Source organism: Macrotis lagotis, chromosome 3, assembly GCF_037893015.1.
Source record: "Macrotis lagotis isolate mMagLag1 chromosome 3, bilby.v1.9.chrom.fasta, whole genome shotgun sequence".
NCBI classification, from domain to species: domain Eukaryota; kingdom Metazoa; phylum Chordata; class Mammalia; order Peramelemorphia; family Peramelidae; genus Macrotis; species Macrotis lagotis.
In genome coordinates this window covers 233,075,635-233,103,365 of record NC_133660.1, presented here as the reverse complement: position 1 = coordinate 233,103,365, position 27,731 = coordinate 233,075,635, and the positions used below count along the sequence as shown (strand labels likewise).

The window sequence follows — 27,731 nt, the reverse complement described above, 5'->3', positions numbered from 1 at the left end:
CAATAGGTGGCAGCAAATGCTATCTACAAATGGGGAACACTGAACTATTTCAGTCAATTGAATCATGAAATGGAAAGGTTGGTCCTAAAACATCTTAGAGTTTAGAGCTAGGAAGATGTTAGACAGCATCTAGTCCAACCTTCACATTTTACAGATGAGAAAAATGATGCTCGGAGGAGATTAGACACAGCCAAAGCCACATCCTTTAACTCTTTCCTCCACAATCTATGTAAGACCTGGAAATTTTTTGCTCTGCTTCTACTCACTAAACCCCATTTCATTTCATCTGATCTAAAGAATATCTCATGGGACATCTAGTTGGAGGGGTGGATAGCATTGGCCCTGAAGTCAGGAGGATCTGAGTTCAAAATAGACTTCAGACACTTGACCTTACTAGTTGTATGACCCTGGGCAAGTCATGGGCCCCAGGAAAGTTGAGTTAGAAGTTATAGCATCAGAGAAAGTATGATATATAAAAAAAATAGTGAGGGTTGTAGATCTGTGCAGGTCTCTTTTTGCATAAAGCTCCTACATTTAAAGTATATCTGGTTGTTCCAGATAATGTTAGTGATAACCAAATGCTGCTTTAGAGCCTTTGAAGATTAGTTAGTTCCAATTCCAGACCGTCTGCCTCCAGCTGACATGCCAGTGGTCAAGAGGGGACTGCACTCGAGAAAGTGTAGCCCAAAGACAAACCTCCACTGCAGGGGGTAGTACATCATATCAATAGACCATTAAAGAGAACTGGTTGTGCTGCACTGCATAGATAGATGAAATTGTAAAAATACGATTTTTTTAGGGTTTCAGTGTTTGATGCATAAAATTAGGATCAGGAACCTGAATTTTGCAAGTATTTATTATCCACTTGAACAGTAAAAATACAAAGTATGACAAGCAAAAATCTAAGCAATGGTTCAACAGTTTCAATAAGCAGAGTTTCACTAAATTGGACTAGATCATCATTGTCCCAAGAAGTCATATATAGTACGTTTAACTACCTAGAAGTCTGTATTTTCCATTTCTTAGACTAAAGCAAATTCTAAAAACTGCCCATTTAATAAAGTCAGAGTGCTATAAATGACCTGTTTCCTAGATTGAGAAATGCTGCTACTCTAACAGATGTGGGGATTTGGGGGGAGGGGAACCTTCCTTCAAAAAGTCCCATCACTGCTGCTTCCCATTTCTTCTGAGAAATAGTGATCAGTCCTTAGTGCACGATCTCAACTAAATTAGTAAAACTGCTTCCCACATTTGAGGTACTCAGTGCCAATGTCCTCTTAATTACTTCATGTTTGAAATCTTGTTGAACATAGATAAAAGTGTTCAAACCCACAATAACCCAAATCTACTAGAATGTAAAAACTTAGTGAAAAGGATAGAAAGCAACTATTTAAGCTTATTTGATTATTTTGCAGCTGTTAGACTCTAAGGTAAGAGGGTCATTTCATTTTATTTTTACATCTAAAGGTTTAAAATTAATTTTTGGTTCCAACAAACTGTAATCATATGATTTTGAATACTGCTATTCAACATTTTAATTTATATCTATCCACATTAATTTGCAATGTGTAAATAAAATAGACCGAATATGTAATCACCCACAAAAGTCAGTTTTATTTTACCATAGATATTCTTGTTACCAAAATGAACTTATTAATTAGCACAAAAATATTTTAAAGGTTTTTCAATTATCCCACTGAGATATAATGTTTTAATAGATAAATCATACTACTAAACCTTAGAGCCAAATCAATGCAAAGATGTAAAACAACACAGGTGAAACATCATGCTTTCATTTTCTTATACATTTTGAGATCAAAAACATCCTTAAAACAAAATTTCTTGCTATTCCTATTGCAGAATTAAGTCAGAATTGCAGTATTAAGTCAGAATTAAATCTAGGAATTAGGTGAAAATGAAATGTCTCAAGGTTAACATGAATGGAAAGTACATTATTTTTAGTTTTTAAAGTATATAAAATTCATCCCTTTAAGAAAATCAAAACTAGACTTCATTTCTAGAATACCTTGTATTTATGTTGAATGAGTTAGACTCTAGTATACAATGACTGAATATTTAAGAGCAAAGTTTCTGTCATTAGAGCATCAAAAAACTGGAGGTTGGGTAGAAGAAATCAGCATCTTTCTCTATAAGCCTGGCCACTGTCATGGCAATCACATGAAATTATGGAACACTAGTATCTGTCAATGCCCTTGATTGAGCATTCTTTTCATTTTAAATCAATGACTAAAATTTTACTAATCTGTTCTAAATAATATTCCTCTGCAACATAATAATTACAACCAATTAAAACAAGGAGTATTTGGTTGATTGGATTTTGTGAGTTATGGGATTATAATACAAACTAAAAAGGCTGTGTTTGTGTCCATAGAACCTGCAGAAAAAGTAGGAGGAATGAAAAAAATTAAAATAAATGTACAATGACACTATAAAATGGTGTCAGGAAAACTAAGAACTGAACTGGTGATGCCAGAGCACTTTTTAAAGGGATGTTGAAGGCTGATTGTGGGGGTGCTAGATAGAGAGCTAACCTTCACTTGTGAAGTCAAGTCCAGCATTGAACATCTACTAGCAATGTGACACTGAGCAAGTGGGACCACCAGGCAAACTTCGAAGACTAAGTTGCAGGAAAAGTGCCAGACTGCATTATTGAAAGGAATTTCCTTATCTGGAAATTACATGTAGCTTATTAAATTACACGTTAGACTCTGGAACAATGATATCACAGTCCATAGGTTGGAGGTGAAGAGGAAGTTTAAAGTCAGAATAGAATTGATGCTCAGGATAGATGGGATGGTAGAGAAAGGGAGAAGGTAGGACTATTCTACTTATATTGTTTCTGTTTTTCTCAAACTAGGAAGGGTAGAACAAAAAATTGAGTTTGGGGTAGTTGAAACTAAAGATAAGTGAGGAGATGCTAGAGACACCTAACTCTCCTCAATGAGTTAGTCAACAGAATTGAGCAAACTGCTGCTTAGAGTACCAACACACCTGACAAAGAGGACTGCCGAGTCATAGATCTTTGAAAGAAGCAGTAGATGAGATGGGGTTTTTCTGTTTAGAGATGGACTGCAATAAGTGGTCTCTGAGGTTCCTTCCAATGCTGTAATTTTATAACTGGAGTTTGAAAAAAATGTTAACCCAATTTTCAAAAATAACAGACTAGATGGTACAGAGCAGGGACAATAAGTTTTATATCTATCTTCAAAAAAAATTAAGTGTTTATAAGCACTTAGGCAAATGGTGATACCTGGGAGCCAGCTTGAGGTTACCAAGTGAGATCAAACTAAGCTCATTCCTTTTTTGACAGATGGATCAAGGGGATGATATAGACATAACCTATCTATATTTCACCAACACATTCAGAAAAGTTTTACAAGATACTCTTTTGGCATGAGTAAGATGAGCAGAACCAGAAAAACACTGTACACCCTAACAGTAACATGCGGATGATGCTCAACCTTAATGGACTCACTCATTCCATCAGTGCAACAATCAGGGACAATTTGGGGCTGTCTGCAATGGAGAATACCATCTGTATCCAGAGAAAGAACTGTGGAGTTTGAACAAAGACCAAGGACTATTACCTTTAATTTAGGAAAAAACCTGATATTGTCTGATTATGCTCTCTTATACTTCATGTTTCTTCCTTAAGGATATGATTTCTCTCTCATCACATTCGATTTGGATCAATGTATACCATGGAAACAATGTAAAGACTAACAGACTCCCTTCTGTGAGGGGTGGGGGGAGGGAAGCAAAAATGTAAAACTCGAAATAAATAAAATCTTTAAGGTTTAATATAAAAAAATGAGATACTCTTTTTCCTAGTATTCAGCTGGGTTCTTAATTGGTTGAAAGATTGAACCAAAAAGAATTAATCAATGCACAAATGTCAACATGTGAGGACTTCTCATACCTCTGTCTCTTAGACCTCTTCTAATCACCATTTTAAGCAATGATTTAGATGAGGACATAAAATGTGTTCTCATCAAATCTGTTCAAGACACAAAACTGGGAAAGGAAAATTGTTCATTTTTTGGAGTACTAAGTCAAAGTGCCCCAAAACATCAAAGCTTGAATAATAGATTCAGCATAACAAGATGAAATTTAATAAGGGATAAATGTAAAGCCAAGTTCTTAAGTTAGATAATGAATGGTAAAAGTAAAAGTTAAAAAGAGGTGTGGGGGCAGCTAAGTGGTGCAGTGAATAGAGCATGGGCCCTTAAGTCAGGAAGACATGAGTTCAAATCCTTCCTCAGACACTTAATTACCTAGCTGTGTGACTTTGGGCAATTCACTTAACCCTTGCAAGAGGCAAAAAAAAAAAAAAAAACTCAAATAAATAAATAAATAAAATTTAAAAAAAAAATAAAGAGATGTGAATAAACAGATGTTCATGTAGAAAAGAAACTAAGTTCTTAACACAGTTTGATGAAGCTACTCTGAAGGCTAATCTTGAGCTACTGTAACAGAATCCTGGTGTTCCGAATATTTATACTCTTTCCTCTCTTCCCAAGGTTCTTATACAGGCACACATTCTACTTCAACTGCCAGCTTACTAATAGGTCCTATTTCTTCTCTCTTCCCTTTCCAATTATATTTCAGATCACTGCCAGACATCTCTTTTATGCTTGGATATAGTCTCATCATTCTTCTGTTCAAAAAAATCATTGTCTATTGCCTGTTGAGCTTAATTCATACTCCTCTCCTACATCCAAAGAAGTCCATAATATGAAACAATCTTACCACCCTAGTATTTTCTGATGCTTTTCTCCTACATAGACTCTATACTTCTGTCAAATCAGACTAGTTCCTATTCTCTACACTCAATGTCTTTTCCTGCCACTGCACTTTTCCTCATGCTATTCCTTATGAATACAATATCCTCCTTCCCCTTTTCTCCAGGTAAATTCCAATCCATATTGTAGCAATTCAAATGCAACTTTTTTTCACAGGGTTCTCCCTGATCCCTCTGCCAACATTTAAAATGATCTTTTCTCATTTTGGGGCTCAGGAAGCACTTTCCTTTTATACTTAATGTATTTATTTCATATTAGTTTTTATTTGTATAGTGTGAATATTCCAATTATCTGTATATATGTCCCATTTTCCTTTTAGACTTTAGCTTTAGTAAGTATCATAAGGAAAAGAACCATGTCTTAGTTAAACTTTCTATCTTTCTCTAATCATTACTATACTTAATAGTAATGCTGTTTAATAAAGATTTGTCAAATTCAAGGTTAGAGCTCTATTGTCCCCATATTAAGGGAAATACTGACAAGTTGGAACCTACCACAAAGAGGGCAATCAGTATTAAGGGATTTACAAACTAAGCCTCATGATAATGAGTTGAAGAAACTGAAAGTGTTGTTATTGCAGTGTTTTTCCAAAGAAGAGAAAATCTAGGAGGTTATGACCATAAGATCATAGACCTACAGCTGGAAAGGAACTCAGAAGCTTCTAATCCAACCCTCTCATTTTATAGATGAGAAAACTGAGACCCAAGGAGTTTAAGATCCCAATTAAGTAGCAATCCTTAGAGGTAGGATTTGAACCCATGCCCTCTGACTGCAGTGTCTTCATGTACCATGTTGTCCAACTGGTTTCAGATATCATAAGGGAAGAATGAATAGAGTCATTCTCTGCCACTTCCAAAAATAGAACTAGACCAATGGCTGGAAGTTATAAAAGGCAAATTTTAACTAGAAATAACTTCCTAATGATAGAGATGCCCATCAGTGAGACACGTTTCTCCATGAAGTAGATAGTTCTTCATTACTAGAAGTGATTATCCAAAAGATGAATGAGTAGCTGTCAGGGATACTAAAGACCAAATTCTAGTTCCACCAGCAATTGAACTAGATAATCTCTAAAGATCAATCTGACTTTGTCATCTGATTATCCTGAAGACCAGCAGAGAATCACTGAATACTTTTAGGTAGGACCATGATGACTTGTGAGTCTTTAATATTATAGCTAGTAAAGTGATGGAATATTAAAGAATCTACTACAGTAATGATTACTACCTGATCATCTGTTGCTAGAACCACCACCACCACCCTCACTGGACTAATGGTCATTTGGGACTCCAGGGATCTCTATAACTCCAGAAGAGACATGATCAGTCAAGGCAATACCTTAATCAAACTAAACATAGTAATATGACTTATGGATTGGGGCAGGTTCTGAGAATTCTCAAACTCTACAATAAGTAATAAACACACTTAAAGAGGTCAATATGAGCTCACATGAAGATATCCATCAAGCAGTCCATATTACCAAAAAAAAATTCTAGTTTATTTGCTCAAAGGACAAAAAATATTTTATAGAGAAAAAAAATCCTTTTTCCTAGTCCTAGGATTCAACTAGTGATGTTTAGGAAGTTAGACAAATCCCCATAAATTAGAAAAGTAGAGCTTTTACATGAAAATTTCCAGGAATTGATTAACATCTATGTTTGGTAGCCAGCTAGTTCAGCAATTATTTAACTCTTTAAAAAGGGAAGGGGTGGGGCGCTATCCCATGGGACTTTGGAAATATCAGATATCCTGTGCAGTAGTCCAGTTCTCCCTAGAACCAATCACTCTTGAATGGTCAGGGAACATCTTCCTAGCTTTAGACACCCAAGTGTCTACCCATTTCAGTGAGGGCATCATTGACAATATCAAGTTCATGGCGAAGTTCATTGACCACACTGGCAATGCTCTTGGTGTCCTTCAGAATCTGAATACTTTGTGTATATGGGTTGTACTTCACACCAAAAGGGCGCTTGATAGTTTTTGCAAATTCTCTAAAGAGATAACAAAGAGAACAAATCAATTTCTAGGAAAGTCAATGAAAACCAGCTAAAATGCAAATATGTTTAATCAATATTCTCATACTACCCCTGTTAATGAACAAGTCCCAAAAAAGGTACACACATCTTGGCTTACCATTGCTCACCTTGCACATAATGGTCTCTGAATCTATTCTTATGCCCAAAGATAGGTCCAGTCTTTTGCCTAAAATGCATACCCTTCTTACCTCCACATCACAGAATCTGTAGTTTCCTTCAAATCTCAATCAAGTGACACCTTCTGTTATATGCCTACACTGATAACCGTCTTAGCAACTGGGGTCCTCCTCCCCTTTCCAAAATTACTTGAATACATTTTATATTTAATTTTCTATGTACATATTATTTTCCCTGCCAGAATGTAAGATCTGTAAAGGTAAGGACTATTTCATTTTTGTTTCACCTGATATGTGTGGTATATAGTAGTTCTTTAATAAATGCTTCTTGGGTAAGAAGATGGATGGATGGATGGATGGATGGATGGATGGATGGAGGGATGGAGGGATGGAGGGATGGAGGGATGGAGGGATGGAGATGAATAGATGGATGGATGGGTGGATGGATGGATGGATGGGTGGATGACAAGCACAAGTGAGAAAAATGCAAAGCAAATAAACCACCCTCTGACCTAGCCTTTCTAGAAAATGATCTGGTTTATATCTTAACTCCTGGATTCTCTATGTGGTTGACTCCCCAAAGATTCTAAAAATTATCAAGCACTTTACTGTGAGTAAATGGACAATGAAAGTCCATCTAGGATCATAGGAAGCCATATCTGCATGAGAGTGACATTCACTATGATGTGACAATCAGAACAGGAATTGCCCCCCCAGTTCTCCAGTCTTCCAATAGCTTATCCCAATCACTCTAAATTGCCATCAGGCCTGCCTTTTGTAGAAGAGAATGAGAACACACAGAAAGATTCTACCTCATCTTCTCCTTTGCCTCTTCAAAGCTTTCAGACACAAAGTAGACTTCCTGGAAAGTTGTGATGAGGCACTCCTGCTTGCAGGTGATCTTAGGATCGAAGGGCTTCACATTAGCTTGTCCAGAGAGGGCATGCTAGGAGACAATCCCAGAATTAATAAAAACAAGAATGAAATGCTGTAATGCATGCAAAGCTATATAAAGATCTTGGTAGACTGAGTTATTGCTTCTCCAGCAGGATTTTTTAAAATTATTACCATTATTCTGTAGTTGGCATCCTAGGTTTCCAACTACATGTATCCAGGTCAGGGTTACTTAACTTTTTTTTTAGATTTTTTTCAAGGCAATGGAGTTAAGTAGCTTGCCCAAGGCCATATAGCTAGGTAATTATTAAGTGTCTGAGGTAGGATTTGAACCCAGGTACTCCTGACTCCAGGGCTGGTGCTCTATCCACTGCACCACCTAGCCACCCCCACTTAACTTTTTTAATGTTATTTTTAATTGTATGTTTAAAATAATAATTCTTTTTAAAATCACAATATAAAACATATAGAATTACAAAGGAAACCAATTATATTGAAATGTAGTCATCAAAACATTAAAAAAACTACATTAGCTAGAAAAATCTAATTGGAAAATGAGAGACAGAATTGTATTTGGATAAAGCACTGGACTTGGAATCAGGAGGATCTGGGTTCAAATACTGCCTTAGATACTTGCAAATTGTATGACTTTAGGCAAGTCACTTAACTTCTCTGTGTCTCAGTTTCCTCACCCATGAAATGGGGAAAGAGGTTGGATCTAATGACCACAAAGATTCCTCTCAGGCTTAAATCTATGTTACATTTACTGATCTTTGACCCCAGGAATGTTGACCTGAAGTCTCTTCTGCTGTTAAGTATGAATCTCTTTGAGTATAAAATGCCATTTTCTGATAGAAATAATATATATTAATCTGTCCACTATCAATCTAGAAAATAATCTATTTATATTATTATTATTATCATTACAAATTGACAGGAAAGGTCATTTAAGAGAAAAAATGTCTGTCTTAGAATCAGAAAGATCTATGTTCAAGTTCTGATTATAAAATGTGTGGGCTGTGACCCAAGTCAAATTTATTAGCCATCTCTCCCTTCTGTTTTTTCACCTATAAATGTGGCAATAATAATACTACCCTCATAGGCTTGTAATGTGGATCAAATGAGACTATGCATACATATGTATGTGTGGGTATACATGTGTATGTATGTATATGTACCCTGTAAACTTTAAAGCATAATAGTTTTGCTTTTATCAGTCATTTCAGTTGGGTCAACTTTTAAAAAATCATGCTGAGAAGCAGTAACTCAGTCTACCTGTATGCCTATATAGCTTCTGTCCTAAGGTTATGTTCAATGTCCTTCCATAGTGAAAGTCTATTTAATTCCCCCAAATACTTCAGTATGAAAAAAAATGTAAATACTTGAGACCCTTACTTTGAGTTCACTAATGGAAGAGAGTAACCCAGCGCCATAAACTCTCAGCTGTCCTCCTTGTTTGCATAAGCCAAACTCCACAGTGAAAAAGTAACACTTTAAAAAATACAGAAAAGGTATTTGTTAAATTGATCCCCAAATCACTTTGTTTAAAAAACATTACATAAAGCTCTTAAGCACCAAGTTCAATCATTTTAAAAGGCAATAATGAGCATGTCAACCACTAATATCCTAGAAAATAGGGCCATAGAGCTAGAAATATTGAGATCTATACCGTAGCCAGTTTTTGCACTGCCTCATCTGATGCTCCAAGGGATGCCAAGCCAATTTCCTGGGAGAACTGAGCAAAACTAGGTTCAGCCAGAAGAGGGACATGACCCAAGAGTTCATGACAAGTGTCCCTGAAAAATAAATAGAATTAAGCAGATCATACCATAACACTTGTTGACAAAGTAGAAGGCATGTACATGTGTAACTATTGACTTTACTTCAGTAGAAAATCATTTTTAAACATTATTTTAATTTCATCCTACAAGGTAAGCCTGGACATTTAATAACTTAGGAGTCAGGGGGCACCTTCAATGGATTTAATTCTAATGGATTATATATTTAACTCTAGTATTGAATCTCAAGGGGCATAAAGGCATGCACAGTTATTGTATTTGTGAGGTGAGTTTCTATAATTTAATCAGTGTGGGAAGCTCCCAATGTGGCAGCTCCCTCCACCAATAGAGATCAAAACCCATCATGGACTTAGCATATAACTAGGGAATTACTTGAGGCACAGAAAGGAACATAAGGTAATAAATTTAGAGGTGAAAATCACTGAACTCAATCTTTTCATTCTATAGATGAAAAAATTGAAGCACCAAGAGATCAAGTGACTTGTCTAGGGCATACAGCTAGCAAGTGTCTGGGATGCATTATTTGAACCTAAGCCTTCATGATTCCATACCCTGTATTATATCCATTGTATTGCAAAGATGTTTATTGAATATATAAATTCTACAAAATGAGGATTTTTTCAGCCTCAAACAACAATACTTACGGCTCTGGAGTATAGAGAGGGTCTGAACTGTGTCTCACATACTGAGTGCAGTGAAAAACACGGAAGGCTAAACCTGCTAAGAAGTCTCTTGGTGACAAGTAGCCAGCTACTGGACGGATGGAAAAACCAGTGCGTTCTGAAATATAATGAAGAAATGCTCAAGAAGAGACCTTGAACCCTCAGCATTTTCATTCTGAGTAAGATAATAATGATAAAAATGACAACATTCATTATAATAATATATTACTTTATGTATATGTGTTTGCATATATACATATATAAACATATACATGTATATTTCTTGCTATGATAGGCACTGAATTGTGTTTCATAGTTATCTCATTTGATCCTCACAACAACCATGGGAAGTATTATTATTATTCCCATTTTACAGATGAGGAAACTGAAACAAACAGAGGTTATGTGACTTAACCAGGGTCACACAGCTTGTAAGTCTCAGGCAAGTTTTAACTCAGTTCTTCCTGACTCCAAATTCATTTTTGCACTGAGCCCCTTAGTTGCCTGACCCACCACCCTAGTAGTGTACTCAATATTAAGAATATATATATATGTTTATATATATATATGAAATATATACAATATATATTTAAATAACAGGGTAGCACCTTGTCTTGAAATTGTTGCTATTTGAACTCCATTGAAAATATGCAAACAAGGTAACAATAATACTAAATATCACTAATCCAGAAGTACCACTTCTTGGAATCACTTAATTTTACTTCCCATTATTCATTTCTTTTGCAAAGACATATATTAATTTGTATTCTCTTCACTGTTTTTTAGGAAGTTTTATACTTCTACCATTAAGAAAATAACAATTAATATACAGTATGATATTCTTTACAATGAATAATGAACAGATCACCTTTTAAAAAGCGTGAGACATCTTCCAGTTGAGGAATATTGTCCTCCTGATACCCACAGTGCTTAGACAGTAAAGGTAAGTTTTTGAGATATTCTCTGCAAGCATGAGTTGGGTAGAGTTTATTGAGTTCCCGGAACACAGTTCCCCAAGTCTTTATTTCTTCTTCAGTGAATTCAATCTTAGGAATGGGGTCACCACTAAATGAGATGAAACTCAATGTTATTGAATTTAAAATCAAGATATAATTTGATTTTACTTGCTTCAATTTGGTTAATTGGTAAACAAAGATCATTTGTTCTCCATGAATTACTTCACTACTTTCTCACAATAGATATGTTTTTAATTATAAACTTACTGCTTATAATTCATAGCCAAGTCTGCAAAATATTTGCGTCTTTTGCGGTACATGTTGTCTTTGAAACCCTGAGATTTGGAGAGAAAAAATATATTTCAATATTTTAAATATTTTTAGTTTCATGTTGATAATAAATGAAAAACTACACAATCTTTTTTTGTATGTTAGGAGTAAGGCTTTTAAGATAATATTTGAAAATGTTTTTATTTTAACTACTGTATTGGTTAACAAATATTAAAACAAAAATAATAGCTAGCATTTATAAAGTGCTTTAAGGTTCTGAAGATATGTTACAAATATTTCTTATTTTTATCTTCAGAGCCATGAGAGGTAGGTGCTATTATGATTGTCATTTATAGAAGAAGAAACTGAGGTTAAAACAAGATAAAATGAATTACCTAAGGTCACATAACTATTAAGTATGTGAGGTTAAACTTGAATTCAGGACTTTCTGACTGTAAATCTAGCACTCTTTCTATTGTACCACTTAGCTAAAAATCTTTGCCAAGGGGTAGCTAGGTGGAGCAGTGGATAGAGCACTGGCCCTGGAGTCAGGAGTACCTGGGTTCAAATCCAGCCTTAGACACTTGATAATTACCTAGCTGTGTGGCCTTTGGGCAAGCCACTTAACCCTGTTTGCCTTGCAAAAACCTGAAAAAAAAATCTTTGCCAAGTTCAGAGGGAACAAATAATCAAACACAATCTTGCACAGGTACTATTTTTTCCTGAAGAACCATGAAGTGTAGTAGAAAGGGATTTGCATATGGATTCCCAGGACATGAATTTAAATCCAGCTCTGATATTTGATATGTTTGACCTTGGATAAGTCACAACCACTCTGGGCCTTAGTTCCTTCATCTACAAAATGGGCATGAGTGGAGTGAGATGACTAGCATTTGAAAGAGCCTTTATTCTGGATCCAGTCCCTCAGAGTTCATATCCCACCTCTGAAGTTTGTTGTTTGTTGTTACTGTTCTGTTATTTTTCAATTGTGTCCAACTCTTTGAGATTCCCTTTTGGGGCAAAGATACTGTAGTGTTTTGCCATTTCTTTCTCCAGCTCAGAAAGGGTTAAGTGACTTGTCCAGGGTTGCACAGCTAGTAAGTGTCTGAGGTTGCATTTCAAGAAAATGAGTCTTTCTGATTCAAGGTCCAGCATTCTATCCACTGTGCCACCTAGTTGCCCTCTAGTATATTGCCTATATGATATTGGGCAAGCCAACTTTTCTGGGCTTCATCTGCCAAATGAAAGAATTGAACCAAGATCTATTTCCATTCCTCAAAATATGATCCTAGGAATTTGAGGTCAAAATCATCTGAATATTTGACTCTTCTCCTCCCTATATATTGTCTATGCCTTCATAATCTAACCCAAGAGAAAGTAATTTGAGTCCCGTGGAAGGCTATCTAGGAGCAAGCAAAGCTATGCAATATTTTTCCTAGAATTCACCATATGGGTAGATAACTAGCTTGCCAAAATGAAAAGACAAACCATAATTAGAACAAACATCCAGCTTATTAGAAATAGCTTATTGCTTTCTCAACAAAACTCTTAAGAATTTTAAAAGTTGTTTTTGCAGAAAGCTTTCCCCTTTATTACTTACAGGATGGTCAGCATCCAACTCAGCTCCATACATCAGAACTCTGTTAGAGCATTTGTCTAAGTCTGAAATCTTCTTTGGAAACCAGGGAACAGTCTCCATATCTGCAAATACAAAATAAAAAGTTGTGAAACACTAGTCTTCAATGAGGCATAAAGCAAGAAAAAGACAATATAGTTTTTAGATAGTACCTTCAATTTATCTAAGTGATAGTGTGCTGCAGTGAGAGTGCAGTATAGGAGAATGAGGGCTGAACTTGAAATTCAGAGAGTCCTAAATTTGAATTCTGGCCCTAGCACTTAGTGATATGCATCTTGAGCAAGTATCTCTCCAAGCCTTGGTTTTCTCATCCATAAAATGGAGATTATAATACTTGCAATGCTTCTTTCATAGGGTTGCTTGAACAAAGTATTTAAGAAGTAGCATAGCAGAATAGAAACTGACTCTGAAAAGAGAGGACCTGGGTTCAAATCCTATCTCTGATACTTCCTACCTGGATGACTTGGTCAAGTTGCATAGCTGTAAAATGAGGCTATCAAGTTAAACGTCCTCTGAGATCCCTTCAAGTTCTGTGACCCTATGTGCTGTGTAGAGACAAGAAAGCATTGCTGCCTGACAGCCCTCTGTGCTGCAGCAGTGCTCAGTTAGGGATTGAAGGAATAGAGAGAGCTGGGCTAGGATGGCTCTGTGTATGTGTGTGTGTGTGTGTGTGTGTGTGTGTGTGTGTGTGTGTGTTCGTGTGTCTGTGTGTGTATGTGTGTGTGTGTTCGTGTGTCTGTGTGTGTTTGTGTGTCTGTGTGTGGTGTGTGTGTGTCTACTAGTCCTAGCATCCAGTAATGGCCAGTTCAGTCACCACAGAGGTCTTCTGAGGAAAAGACCAAGGCTAGTGAAAAATAGGAGGAGATGGAACAACTCAACATAGTAGGAGACAGAGACAACTCTGAGATTCAGTTCCCCAGGGAAACTGCCTCAAAGGGAAAGGAGACAGAAAGTGAAAAATAGAAGAATATAAAGGGAAAAGGACTGAATTTAACCAAGATCTCAGGAAGAAGATCTCAGAAGTCAAAGACTTTGAGTATAAACAGATAAACCAACAGAATAAGAGAAGGGAATATGTTTTCCAGGTCATCTAAATGAATACAGAATTCTAAGACTACATATTTCAAGACAAAGGAAAATGAATCATCACCTAGCGAGAGAGAGAGAGAGAGAGAGAGAGAGAGAGAGTACCCTGAGAGAAAGAAAAACCTGTGAAAGTAGATTTGATGGCCTACATAGCAAAAGTAATTGACTGAATAGAAAAATTTAAATCAACAGTGGCAAACCTCACCAAACAATAGATAAATTATTGCTAGACACTGTATAACAAGGCAATATGGTTATTATTCAGATCATATGGCAAGCTCTTATTTAACAAAAAAAAATAGCTACTGTTACAAGTATATGGATCTCTTTCCTTATTCCAAAAGCATCTTGTGGATTCTATGTTCTAGAAAAAAAGATAAATGCTTGAAGCTGGTCAACTCTTCAGACATATAACAGGATAGGGAAGTATTTCATCTCTGTATAGGCAAGAGTCTCATATATTTTTAATGCTTTAGAATTATGACAACAGACAATATAAAAACCCATGATAATTTGGACCTGATCAATTAACAATTAATTTTCTTCTACTAAAGATTTCCTCTACAAGAGTCATTTCTTTTTCATTTCATAAAAATAAAGTAAAAGAACAGCCTAAAATCAGCAAGCATTATGATTATCATTCCTCTCCCCAAAACCATGTTATAGACCCAACCCCAAACCTTTCAAAAGCAGCTCAAAATTAATTTCCTCTGGAAAGTCTTCCCTTATTAACTCCCTTCATAAAATTCCATGCCTTATTATCACATATTTAAATTGTGCTATATTTTGTATCTTTCCATTTAGTCATACATTGCTTTGAAATTCTTCTCTAGTAGCAAGTGTCTAGGTTGTCTCCTCTAACTACTTTGTGAGTTCCTAGAAATCAAAGACCCATTAAGTTTTACTTTTTTTTTTGTTGGCACCATCCTAAATTTTTAAACATGGGACACATTTCTACAGAAGTTGCTCAAAAGCAACGAATGCTTGATGAATGATTGAAATTACAACACATTTTTTAAGGGAATATTAGTAGACAACTTTTTCAGACTTACCATCTTCCTGCATAGAAAAAGTATCAGGTGAATTCACAGATAGTACATTTGTATGGGACTTCAATAGGTCAAAAATGTCATTCAGTTGTTCTCTGTTGGTATCACAATCAATAAAAATCTCAAATTCTGAGTTTCTTCTCTTTGACTTTCTGGATTCAAGATGTACCAAATTCACATGCTTATCCTGTTTTAAGTCAGTGAGGGAAGATCATTTGAAATTTTCTTTATGAACAATCGTCTTTCTAAATTTTTGGTTTTCAATTTTAGTATCATTTTAAAATTCATTTTATACTTACAAAATGACAAACACACAGTCAACAAAATTGTTTCTTATCCTCATTGAAAAAGTTGCTTGGGGGCGGCTAGGTGGCGCAGTGTATAAAGTACCGGCTCTGGAGTCAGGAGTACCTGAGTTCAAATCTGATCTCAGACACTTAATAATTACCTAGCTGTGTAGCCTTGGGCAAGCCACTTAACCCCATTTGCCTTGCAAAAAAATAAACAAAAAAACAAGAAAAAGTTGCTTGCTTTCTCCCCTTAAATCTTTTTTTTTAGTTTTGGTTTTGGTTTTTTTTTTTTAGGTTTTTTGCAAGGCAAATGGGGTTAAGTGGCTAGCCCAAGGCCACACAGGTAATTATTAAGCTTTGAACCCAGGTACTCCTGACTCCAGGGCCAGTGCTTTATCCACTACCCCACCTAGCCGCCCCTCCCCTTAAATCTTAAAAGGGATTTAGTTGTATCCCAGTCCTTTGCATAGATGTAGGCACAGGATGAATGCTTTATCTATCAATCAACTGACCAATTTATCTGTCTGTTTATCTTGCTGAGAGTGGCATATAGAAATGAATGTAATGCTTCAGTTGTGGTTTGATCAGTGCCATAGGACTATCCCTTCTTTAATCTCTAAATCCCTTAAAAACTATGCTTTTCTTTATATAACTTAAGACTGAATCAACTATTGTTGGTCACCATATGACACTGAAGATTCAATTGAGTTCATATCCCACTAAAACTCCTAAGTCTTTTTTCAAACTCCTATATACCCTTGCCTTCCTCATCTTATACTACTAAAATTGATTTATGTAAAGCTATGTTTACTCAGTTTCAATGGCTTTGACCCAATGTTCTAGCCTGCCAAGATCTTTTGGGATCAATTTATGTCTTTATTCTATTATTGAGGAAGACACAGAGACAGAGACAGAGACAGAGACAGAGATGAGAGAGAGAGAGAGAGAGAGAGAGAGAGAGAGAGAGATTCAGTGTTCTAAACTGTGAGTTTAGTGAGATTAAGTCTAAATATAATCAAAATTTAGAGGACAGCTCCCCAAGGGATAGGGTATTCAGGAAAGCCTTTCTTGAAACTGTTTGGGAATTAAAATAGGCTTTGAAAAGTGGATAGGATATAGATGAAGGAAAGACTTGTTCAAGACAGAGGGAAATGACATGACAAAGGAATAAAGGAAGGAAATGTTAAGGGGACAGGAATGGAGGGAACAAAGAGTAAATGTTGAACCTCAATGATAAGTTACTTTAGTTAGGTAGGGTCCATCTTAGAATAAAGACTAAAAGGGTCATAAATAGTAAAGAAATTTTGGATAAGTTGGTTTGAGGGTGAGGGGAAAGGAATAATGTCTAGGGTTCTACCGAGAGTTCTTTGTATCCCAACTCAGGGGAAGATGAATTAAATCAAACAGCATGTTTCAAGCATAATTTTAAAAATTTCCATTTCACAAAGACAGGAAGACCACTTACTTGGAAGAGCTTCAGAGCTTTTATGAGTCCTCCCACCTCATTCTTCAAGGAGAAAACAATAGCAGCTCTACCTCTTTCTGAAGAATGGTCTTTGTTCTCCTTATTGTCTTCAATCATGATACAATTTGTCTTATTGATCTAAAAAAAGAATGCAAAAATATTGATAAATGACTAAGAAGGCACTATGGGGAACTCAGTGGATCTGAGAAGCATCAACAAGGCTGTTCATTCCTTAACATATTACACTCATCCAACAAGATTCTTTTCTTGGAAGTTGACATTTGCTGACTTTTTTTTAAATTATAAACCTTTTACCCTACTCTTGGTGGCCCAAATGAAGTGAAAAAGTTTTATTGGTTGTATCAGAGCATATAATAGAATGCAGTCTCTATTCTCTGAAAATCAAGAGCATTGCTATACCTTAGACTTAGATCTAAGGCTTTTTTCTGTGCCTCCTTCCTTTCCCTCATCTGTTACTGCTCTTACCAACTGGCCAATGCTGATTTTGTTTGTTTGTTTTTTGTTTGTTTTTAGGTTTGTTTTTTTTGCAAGGCAAATGGGGTTAAGTGCCTTGCCAACAGCCACACAGCTAGGTAATTATTAAGTGTCTGAGACCTGATTTGAACCCAGGTACTCCTGACTCCAGGGCTGGTGCTTTATTCACTGCGCCACCTAGCAGCCACTGGCCAATGCTGTTTTAAGAACTAGCTTGGAGTAGTGGAAGAAGGACTGGATCTGTAGTCAGAAAACCTAGGTTTAAATCTCAGCTTTGATATTGGCTATTTGTGAGACTTTGGACAAGTCAAGTTCTTCTAGCCTCATATGCTTTACCCATAAAATAAGGTTATTGGATGAGATGACCTTCAAGGTCCCTTCCAAATTTAAAGTTATGAAAACTGTATAGGGCTACCTTGAATGCTATTTAGCATATATCTCTCACCCTTCAAGCACCCCTCCCTCCTAAATTTGTTCTTCTGGATGCTCCCAAGAGCTGTCTCAGTTAAAATAATTATGACCAACAGCATGGCTTCCTTTCGTTCCTGATTTGTATAATTTATTGATTATGATAATGATAACTGGTACATATAGCACTTTACAATTCACAGGACATTTTCTTCAAATTCACCCTGAGAGATATTATCTCCATACTGCAGGCTAAGAATCAGAGACTTAAAGACTACACATGATTTGCCCACAGTCACAGGCTAGAAAGAGACAAGTAACCATGGACAAGCTCAACCCTTAGAAGGAAATGAGTTATTTGGTTTGAAATACTGGGAGTCAAGTAGAAAATGGTGATAGTCTTTACATTTTTTACTTCAGGTCATTGCTACTGGAAAGTCTTCTGAATCAAGTGGTTTCCTTTGTAGAGAGACATGCAAACCTGACTTGGGCTCATGTTTACTATGTAACATGTGATTTTGGCAAACCACATCTCAGGGGGGAATTTCTTGGGAGAAAAAACAAGCTTATCATGTGTACGTTATTTGGAATGGTACCGTCTACTCACTTAAGAAAAAAACACAAAATAACAATGTAAATGATTACTAATGATTAAAAAATAACTGGGCAGCGGGGTAAAACATCACACTTGGTAAAAGTAAACATTGGACGTTTTTCAAAATCTTACATATTAGCTTAGATTCTCAGTTAGACAGTAACCAATTTTTTTAGCTGACCATTATATAGTACTTTAAAGTTTGCAAAGCATATTTGTTTCGTTATTAGATCACATAGGACAGACACTATTATTATCTGCATGTTACAGATGAGGAAAATGAGGACAAGAGAAGTTATTTAGGGGCAGCTAGGTGGCACAATAGATAGAACACTGACCCTAGAAACAGGAGGACCTGAGTTCAAATTATATATATATATATATATATATATATATATATATATATATATATATATATATATATAAAATTATCTAGCTATGTGACCTTGGGCAAGTCACTTAACCCCACTGCCCTTGCAAAAACTAAAAGAGAAATTATTTGCCCAGGATCATTGGCACTAGTAATTTTCTGAGTTAGAATTTTAAATCAGTTTTACAGACTCCAAGGCCATCACTGTTTATCATACCAGGCTTGCCTCTCTGTATTCTATTTTACAGATGAAGAAACTTAAGAACCAGACAGTGGTTTTCTCCAATCCATTAAGACAGTTAATGTCAAAGTCACCAAATTTCCAAATTCCTATGGCTCATGAAGCTTCTTTCCTTCTTCACACGTGATTTAACAGTGAAAAATTGCTGGTGTTTTCCCTCCTAAATTCTGTTGGGGATATTATATCTATGGCTCCTGCCCTTGGGGAGCTTACCATTTTACCCAAGACATGTAAATTTATTCCATGATAGCTTGAGAACATCATATAATAGTATATCACCAAATGTTGAACTGTGAGGTTTTCTCCCAGTTCTGCTATACCTTAAATAACTTCTATCAATGAGGAACTTCCCTTTAACTTTCTTTATCTTTAAAACAGTGATAGTAATATTTTTTTCTGTTTATCTGACAGGTTTACAGGGAGGATAAAATGATATCATGGATATAAAATGTTTAATAAAGTGTTATATAAATATAAGATTCACAAAATCCTGTTCAATTTCTCATTTATGGCATGGTGATGACCATGGATTCTTGAAGGTGATGATAGCAAAGAGTAAACTCTAGAAAGATCTTACATACTGGAAGGATTTCAAATAAGGCCTCAGTAATAAATAGTGTGTCTTCTGAAGACCAGCCAAGTTAAGGATTGGAGGTCCAATATATGTGGTCATCTGGTGAAGAAAATGTTTTTAGTCATAGAAACTCAGTAAAACAAAGAAAGAAATTCTTAGTCCTATGCATTTCCCTTTCCTTCCTGCAATTATGGTGGTGAAAAATAGGAAAGAGGATACTAAGCGTCTTATAGAAAAGTAAAGTAGGATTATTTAAAGGAGTTAGATTAAACCAGATATTCTTGACCTTTTGTGTGTCATGGTCTCCACTGGCAATCTTGTAAAAGTTATGGACCTCTTCTTGGAATCATATTTTTAAATGAAAGGAAATGCTAAATTTCAGTTAGAGATTGGTGAAAACAATGATGTCATTTCCCCTAAATTCACGATCCTTTAAAATCTATCCACAGTCTGTTGGGGGGCGGGGCACATCTCTGCCTCTCCCATGCCAGTTTTATCTCCCTTCATTCTAAAACCAAGTGGAGTGATGTGTTTCTTAAGTTGAATGCTGGGTCGGCAGCCTTGAAGCCATGGTCAACATCTCCCAGCTTTACCACTATCACTTCATCATGTCATTCCCACACTTATGACTCTACTATGATTTCCTGACCTTTCATTCAAATTCATACTTATCTACCTAGTACAATATAGCACCACAACACAATAAACATTTATTAAACCTTTATCATGTGCCAATCTTTATGCCAGATTCCACTGTATATAAAACATTTGAAGAACCAATCAGTCAACATTCATTCAGAGCCTATCCTGTGTCAGACTTTGGGAATACATATGTAAAAATGAAAATTTCTGCTCTCAAGGAGGAGCACAACACAACATGTTCACATAGAAATATATACAAAATAAATTCAAGGTATACATGGAGAAAAGTTCCAGTAGAGGCCAGGACAGAGAAAGGGAAGGATGGGAGACAATCAAGAATAATCCCAGGTCAGAGGTGGCTGAGCTTTATAATAACAATATGTGCTGCTGTCCAGGAACAGAATAAGGCACAAATAATTATAACATATCATTCAGATTTACCTTTCTTATCTAAACTTATTTCCCACTATTATATGACACCATTCTGTTTTAGTTATACCAATACCTTGACCATATGATACTTTCTTTTCCTCTTTGGCCTTGAGCACACTTCTTTTTATCTCTGGTTATCTAAATACTTACAGGCTCATCTCCAACTCCTACCCTTCCTATGAATCCATGTTCAATTCCCCTTTCTCTGAAGTCCTATATAGCACTTACCCTTTTTTTTGGAATCTTTTTTTTAATTAATGAAAGAATCTCCAGATGAGGAACTGTACCTATCAGTGAAGAACAGCATCTTCTCTGCAACTTAAAATCTCTGGTTTCTTTCAAGATTCAATTTAAATGCTACCTACAGAGGAGGATTTTCCTGGTTTGACAGCTGCTAATGCCTTCCTTACTAAGTTTACCTCAAATATAAATCTCTGGGACTCCAAAGTCAGCTCTCTATGCACTTGCTATACTGGCTTGCAAATAAGGGCAGCTAGGTGGTGCAGTGGATAAAGCCAGTACTTTGGAGTCAGGAGGATGGTAGTTGGAATTCAGCCTCGGACATTTATCACTTACTAGCTGTGTGACCTTGGGCAAGTCACTTAACTCTGCCTCACATCCAGGGCCATCTACAGTCATCCTGATTCATAGCTGGTCACTGGACCCAGATGGTTCTGAAGGAGAAAGTGAGGCTGGTGACTTAGCACAGTATCCCCTCAATCAAATCCAATTCATATGCCTATCATGGCATCACCTCCCCAAGTTGTGGTCTTCTTCAAGAATGAAGGAAAAACATCTAAATGTAGGCTTGCATATAACACACATCTGAGCACTTTTATAATCTGATGTAAATAGCCTAAATTTTATTATGTGTTTCTTGCCTCCCTCATAAAATAGTTAACTTCTCAAAGGCTAATACCATGACTTCCTTATAATATCACAGTGGACCTAGAAGTATAACACATATTTATGCTTTATAGTTTAAAAAGCTCTATCCATTTATTTACCTTTCTATCAATCTATCTAGCTATTCTTCTATCTTTCTATCTATCATTAGAAATTTTTAAAAAAAGGATATGGACTCAAATCTTTCTGACTCCAAGTTCAGGATTCAGAGTATACTTGGGAGACATAATACCTAAGTTGGAACTCTAGTCCTGATACGTATTATATACAAACATGATTTTGTCTAAGACACTAGCCTTCTCTGAGCCCTTCCTTCCAGAGCTGCAGCCAGGACCAAATTCTCTCAGTGCTCTATCCACATTAAATAGAACAGGTATCCACCTGGGCATCTTCCTACTCTTTCCACATACACAACACCCCATCCCCCTTAAATGTTTTTTTTTTCACTTGTAGTACAAATACTTTCTCAAATTAAAAAAAAAAACGTGACTATCTTGGGAAAGATTCAAGAGACTGTCTGATCAAGCAATTTTCTGAAGCTCATAATCCAAGTTGTGTTAGGAGATCCAAGGGTCATCACCTTGTTGCCATCACCTGACCATTCTCTACTGTTACTTATTACCTCTACATTGCTGCCCTTTCTAAATGGGCACACGTGAAGCAGCAGTAGCCTGCAGAATGGGTAGGGTGACCAGCTGGCACTTGTATACCCCTTTCCTACTATTACAGTAAGCCAAGTAGCACAAATCATTTCTGAGGATCAGTTCATAAACAAAAGATTGGGTTGTGCTTACCCAGAGAAAAGGCAATATTTGAAAATTGAAAAAGATTTCTATTAGGGTCCCAGAATTCCAACAGATCTCAAGAAATTATGATTTCTTAGCTCTAAGATCTCCTTTAAGCTCTCCAGAATGGCAGCTTGATGTAAAGTACTATGAGTTCTCCTGAATATTAAGGTCCTCTCTTTGGATGTAGCAAACTACCATATTTTTAACTAACAAGGTAATTGTTTTGTTTTTAAATTTGTTTTTAAATTTTTCTACTTTACTAAGTTTCTATTCCAATGCCTCATAATGGCATAAATGTTACCATGACTCTTACTAGATGTGTGATCTTGGACAAATTATTTAACCCTGTTTACCTCAGTTTCCTCATCTCTAAGACTAATTAGAGAAGGAAATGACAAATCACTCCAGTTTCTCTGCCAAGAAAACCCTAAATGGGGTCATAAAACGTCAAGCATGACTAAACAACTCATTTTACAGATGAGGAAAATGAGGCTCACTGAGTAAACTTGCCCAAGGGCACACGGATACTAAATTGCAGAGGAGGACTGAAGTCAAGGTTATCTACCTCGAAATCCAGGATTTTTTTCCACTGTACTCACAAAACCATTAGAAGGATGGAATTTGAAGCTATATAGAAGGATGACATACACTTACTCCCTTGGATAAGTAAAGAAATGAGTTGATGGAGTTGACTTTATCATCTGTTTAAATACAATAAGAAGCATTATTTCAGTGGATATCTAGTCATCTTGTATTGCAGAATGACTATAAGTATTTACCATATAAACTTTTTTAAGACCATTAGTACAAAAGACCTTCATGAAAATAATTGCAGTCTATACATCAATGTTGGTTGCTAAGGATAAAGAGACAGAGAAATTTGATGCAAAACTTGATAAGAGATTAAGATGAAGTGCTTTTATGTTAATGGAAATGATGAATAGGATGCTCTCAGTAAAAAAATGTACATGAAGGGCAGCTAGTGGCACAGTGAATAGAGCACCAGCCCTGGAGTCAGGAGTACCTGAGTTCAAATCCGGTCTCAGAGACTTAATAATCACCCAGCTGTGTGGCCTTGGGCAAGCCACTTAACCCCATTTGCCTTGCAAAAAAAAAAAAACACCTAAAAAAAAAAGAATGCTATCTATCCCAGAGAGAGAGAGAGAGCTGATGGTGTCTGAATACAGACTGAAGCATACTTTTTTTCACTTTATTTTACTTGAAGTTTCTCTTTTTTGTGGGGGTGGGGGGTTATGTTTACTTCAACAATATGATTGTTGTAGTAAGGTTTTTCATGGCTACAGCAAGTAACTTGCTTTCTCAATGATGGGGAGTGGGGTGGGAGGAAGAAAGAGAATTTGGAACTCAAGATTTTTGAAGTACATGTTGAAATTTGTTTTTGTATGTTACTGGGTGGAATTTAAAAATAAATTGAAATTAAAAATACTTGATAGGAATGTCTATATCAAATCAATATATTCTCTGATACTCAGTATCTTTGTTACATAATTGGAAAAATGAGGATGGCAAGAAATATTCATGTGAGCCATTTAGACACAAATGCAAAGAAACCTCAATGAAGATATTAGTAAAGAACAAGTAGGCTTTTGCAAATGGTATTCAAAATGGATCATGTTACCATTTCTTACAATTGATTGAAAGATGTAGAGAATGTAAAATCCACTGTATTTGTTTGTTGAGTATAAGGAAAATGATAGAGTATAGCAAATTTGGTCTGTTTATTTATTTTCCCACATTGAAATCATTAAGTATTCCTTGAAAGGTCTAACATATTGTTAGAATAATCCTATTTCTAACCTTCTCATTATAAACACCAAGCAAGGTATAAGATAGGCAAAAAATACAAAGGAGATGCCGAGGATGCTCATCATTGTGATGGAGAAGATCTAGCAAAGAGGTCAAAATGAATATAGATACTCTATGGATGGTGAATTTCTCCCAAATGTCTTATTTGCTAGTTGCATCTAACCCAGAATATTGTAGCCTCCTGCTCAAAAGAATTTGTCCCAAACATCCCATAGAAAAGACAATGGATGGAAAATGTCTGTTGCTTTATTATTTGCATTTAGATGGATGACCTAGAGAGCTTGTTCACATAAGATAGACAATGCAAATGAGTAATGAGTTTGCTCCAGAATTACACCAGAATTGCAGAATGAGCTGGAAGGTATCAGGAAATAGCAAATTTCTTTTAACCACTCCAAGTTTCCCATGAAACAAAAGCCTATCTTTTTAATACCTACATTCTTCTGGAGTATTACAGTGAGCTATGGAATACCACAATTTCTGAAAGATTAAAAATGAAGATCATTCAGAGGGCATCAGAGAGCTGTGAACAAGGTGCAATATATAACCAATAAGGAACTTCAAAGAATAGGAATAAAAGATGTCATCTACATATTGCATGATTGGAAGAAGATGAGCTGATCAAGTGGCAAGGATTGCATGATTGGAAGAAGATGAGCTGATTAAGTGGCAAGGGCAAAAGATAACAGGTGGACAGAGTCTTGGTTTCTTGGCAATATAAGGGGAAAATGAGTTTCTCCACCACTTTGATGAATCTTTTTGTGATGAACATATGCTGGACAAAAGTTGCATAGATATGTATAATTATGTTTTGCATAATTGCTGAGAATTCCTAAATCTGAGGTCATAGATCAATTTGAGTAATTTTATCTAAATTTTACCTTAAAATTCCAAAAGAAGGCATTCCATAACTTGCCTTAAACAAAACTTAAATGTTTCTATTTGATGTATTGATATAGTGGCTGATTTGCTGAATTATTTTTTTTCCTTTTTCTTTTTAAACTTTTATTATAGGAGAAGGGGAAGAGACATATTCAGAAATGAAGATGATGTAAAAACAAAATATAGCAAAAAAAATGAGATTTTAAAAATAAGTTCTAGGGTTTTTCCCCCATTACAGGCAACTATGCTAATCATAAAATCAAGCTGTATGCAGTATGATTGTGCTAAAACAATAGAAGTCTGACCACTGATTACCCCACAAACCTGGAGGTATAAGTGAAACCTAATAGTCTTTGAAATTTAGTCTAGACACTACAAGTCCCTCCTCACTGCCAATACTAGTAAACCCTAAGCTCCTTGTTGGAAGGGATTTTTGTTTTCCTCTTTTGTACACCCAGCACCTAGCACAATGCTTCACACACAGTGGGAACTAAATCAAATATTTGTAGATTTGAATAAAAATACATTTAAAGAGTGCTTTAAGTTTCAATATAGAAGAAAGACTACTGGACTGGGAGTCAGAAATCTCCCAATCCCTCACTAGCTGTGTGAAATCATTTTACCATTCTGAGCCTTGATTTAATGATCTGCAGACATGAATGGATTGGCTCAAAAGGTCTAACATCTCTTCCATTTCTGATATGCTTTGATTTTACTATGTAATACATAGCAACAGGAAGTTCTTGGTAAGGCAGATAACAGGACACAGACTCTGGAACAGTAGATATTCATAAACAAGAATTGAGGAGTCTTTTGAAACATTTAACAAATAGACCCTTTTCAACAGATGTTCAAACAAAAATCCTTATAAAAGACATCTGCTGATCAAGACTTAAATTATCCATGAACAGAAAGGAGGGGTGAATTTTTGTAGCCATAAATATTCAGAGACCTTTTTAGCTTTTTTAACTTTTATTCATACTCCATATGACTTTCTCAAACAGTTCAAAAAGGATCATTTCCTACAGAAAACAAATTTGCTACTCTCCATCACCTGTAAGGGAGACGCATTGATAAACAGACCATCTGTGTAGAAAGATATCAAAAGTTCACCCCTCAAGGATTTTACCTTAGCTTGCTGAATCCTTTCTACTGTGTTTACTTACATAATCTGACACCATTTCTGTGATATTTTCATTATAAAAAAGGAATGAAAAAGAATTATATGATCACCTGAAGCCTTCAGTGGACCTTAGTCCAACATTAAATTCATTGTATGAGCAACCACAAATCCAGAGAATGTTAGAATTGAGAGGGACTCTGCCATCTATGGAATCCAAACCCCTGGTAGGAAATCTAAGATTCAGATCTGCACAACAATTTGTCCAGGTTAGATAATAAGTGGCATAAGGGAGACCAGAATGAAGTTTCCTGGCTTTTAAATCTTGAGGGCTCCTCCAACTCTGAGCCTTGAGCCCATTTGTCAAGGAAATTACATAGTAATTGAGAAAAGAAATCCAACTTTTCTCACTTCTTTACAAAACACATGACTACAAAAATTTTAAAATATCATACTAGCTTCAGCAGCATACTAAAATTGGAATGATATAGAGATTAGCATGGTCCCTGTGCAAAGATGACACACAAACTCATGAAGTGTTCCAAATTTTTATAAAAATAAGATTGAAGGTCAAACATCAAAAAAATATAGAAATATCTACACCTTTATACTGTATGGAAAGGCAGCAAGGAGAAGTATTGAATTTGGAATTAGTGTGGAGCCGCATCAACTGCAATTCTTTGGGAAAGTCATTTTAAACTTTCTGAGCCTCAGTTTCTTCAGCTGTAAAATAAGAATGAATGATCTCTAAGACCCCCTCCAGTTCTACATCTGTGACCTTGTGGACATTAGATAGTGGATTTAAGCTCCTACTGAGATAGAATGAGGGGGATGCTAGGAGTTTCTATCCAATGAATTCTGAGGTCAATTATTGGATTCCCTACTTCTCTTTAATTTAGTTAGAAAAGACCATCAATGGAAACTACATTTCAAGACCCCAAAAATGAAGTAATGCTAATCCTTGAAGTGGTCACTAGTTCTGGTCTGGGGAGAAACTGCTTCCTCCCCAGTCAGGTTCTATAACTCAACTCATTTCTGTGTGTGGGGATGTGGGGTGGGATGGGAGTGTGGAGAAAGGAAGAAAAGAAGGATCAGATAAAGAGAAAAAAAATGAATGTTTTGGCGGGAACGACCCTGTGATCTCAGTCTGATCTAGCAAGGGCAAGAGAGTAAAGCTTCTACCCCACGGAATGTGTGGGAGACCTCAGACTGAAGCCTTCCACCTTCAAAGAATGACCCCAATACACGGACCCCTTCTACAACCCGGCCCTTTCTGGGTACCTCACTAAGTGGCTGCAGTCCGGTTTGCAAAGAGTCCAAGGATGCTCCACGGCGCGGTAACATCGTCTTGTTCTATTCCTTCTTTCCC

At 36.1% G+C, this 27,731-nt stretch overlaps 1 protein-coding gene and 1 pseudogene across 1 annotated transcript; one reads left to right on the top strand and one right to left on the bottom strand.

Moving 5' to 3' along the window:
* Window positions 1-833: 833 nt before the first annotated feature.
* Window positions 834-27,731, bottom strand: TPH1 (tryptophan hydroxylase 1). The gene is made up of 11 exons (XM_074230165.1): window positions 27,644-27,731; window positions 17,083-17,220; window positions 15,331-15,514; window positions 13,157-13,257; window positions 11,554-11,621; window positions 11,199-11,395; window positions 10,313-10,448; window positions 9,539-9,665; window positions 9,265-9,360; window positions 7,788-7,921; window positions 834-6,814 (listed from the first exon to the last, which is right to left on the bottom strand). The coding sequence occupies exons 1-11, from the start codon at window positions 27,704-27,706 to the stop codon at window positions 6,640-6,642; spliced, it is 1,419 nt and encodes a 472-aa protein (XP_074086266.1). The 5' UTR covers window positions 27,707-27,731; the 3' UTR covers window positions 834-6,639.
* Window positions 26,820-26,913, top strand: LOC141519722 (U6 spliceosomal RNA; annotated as a pseudogene).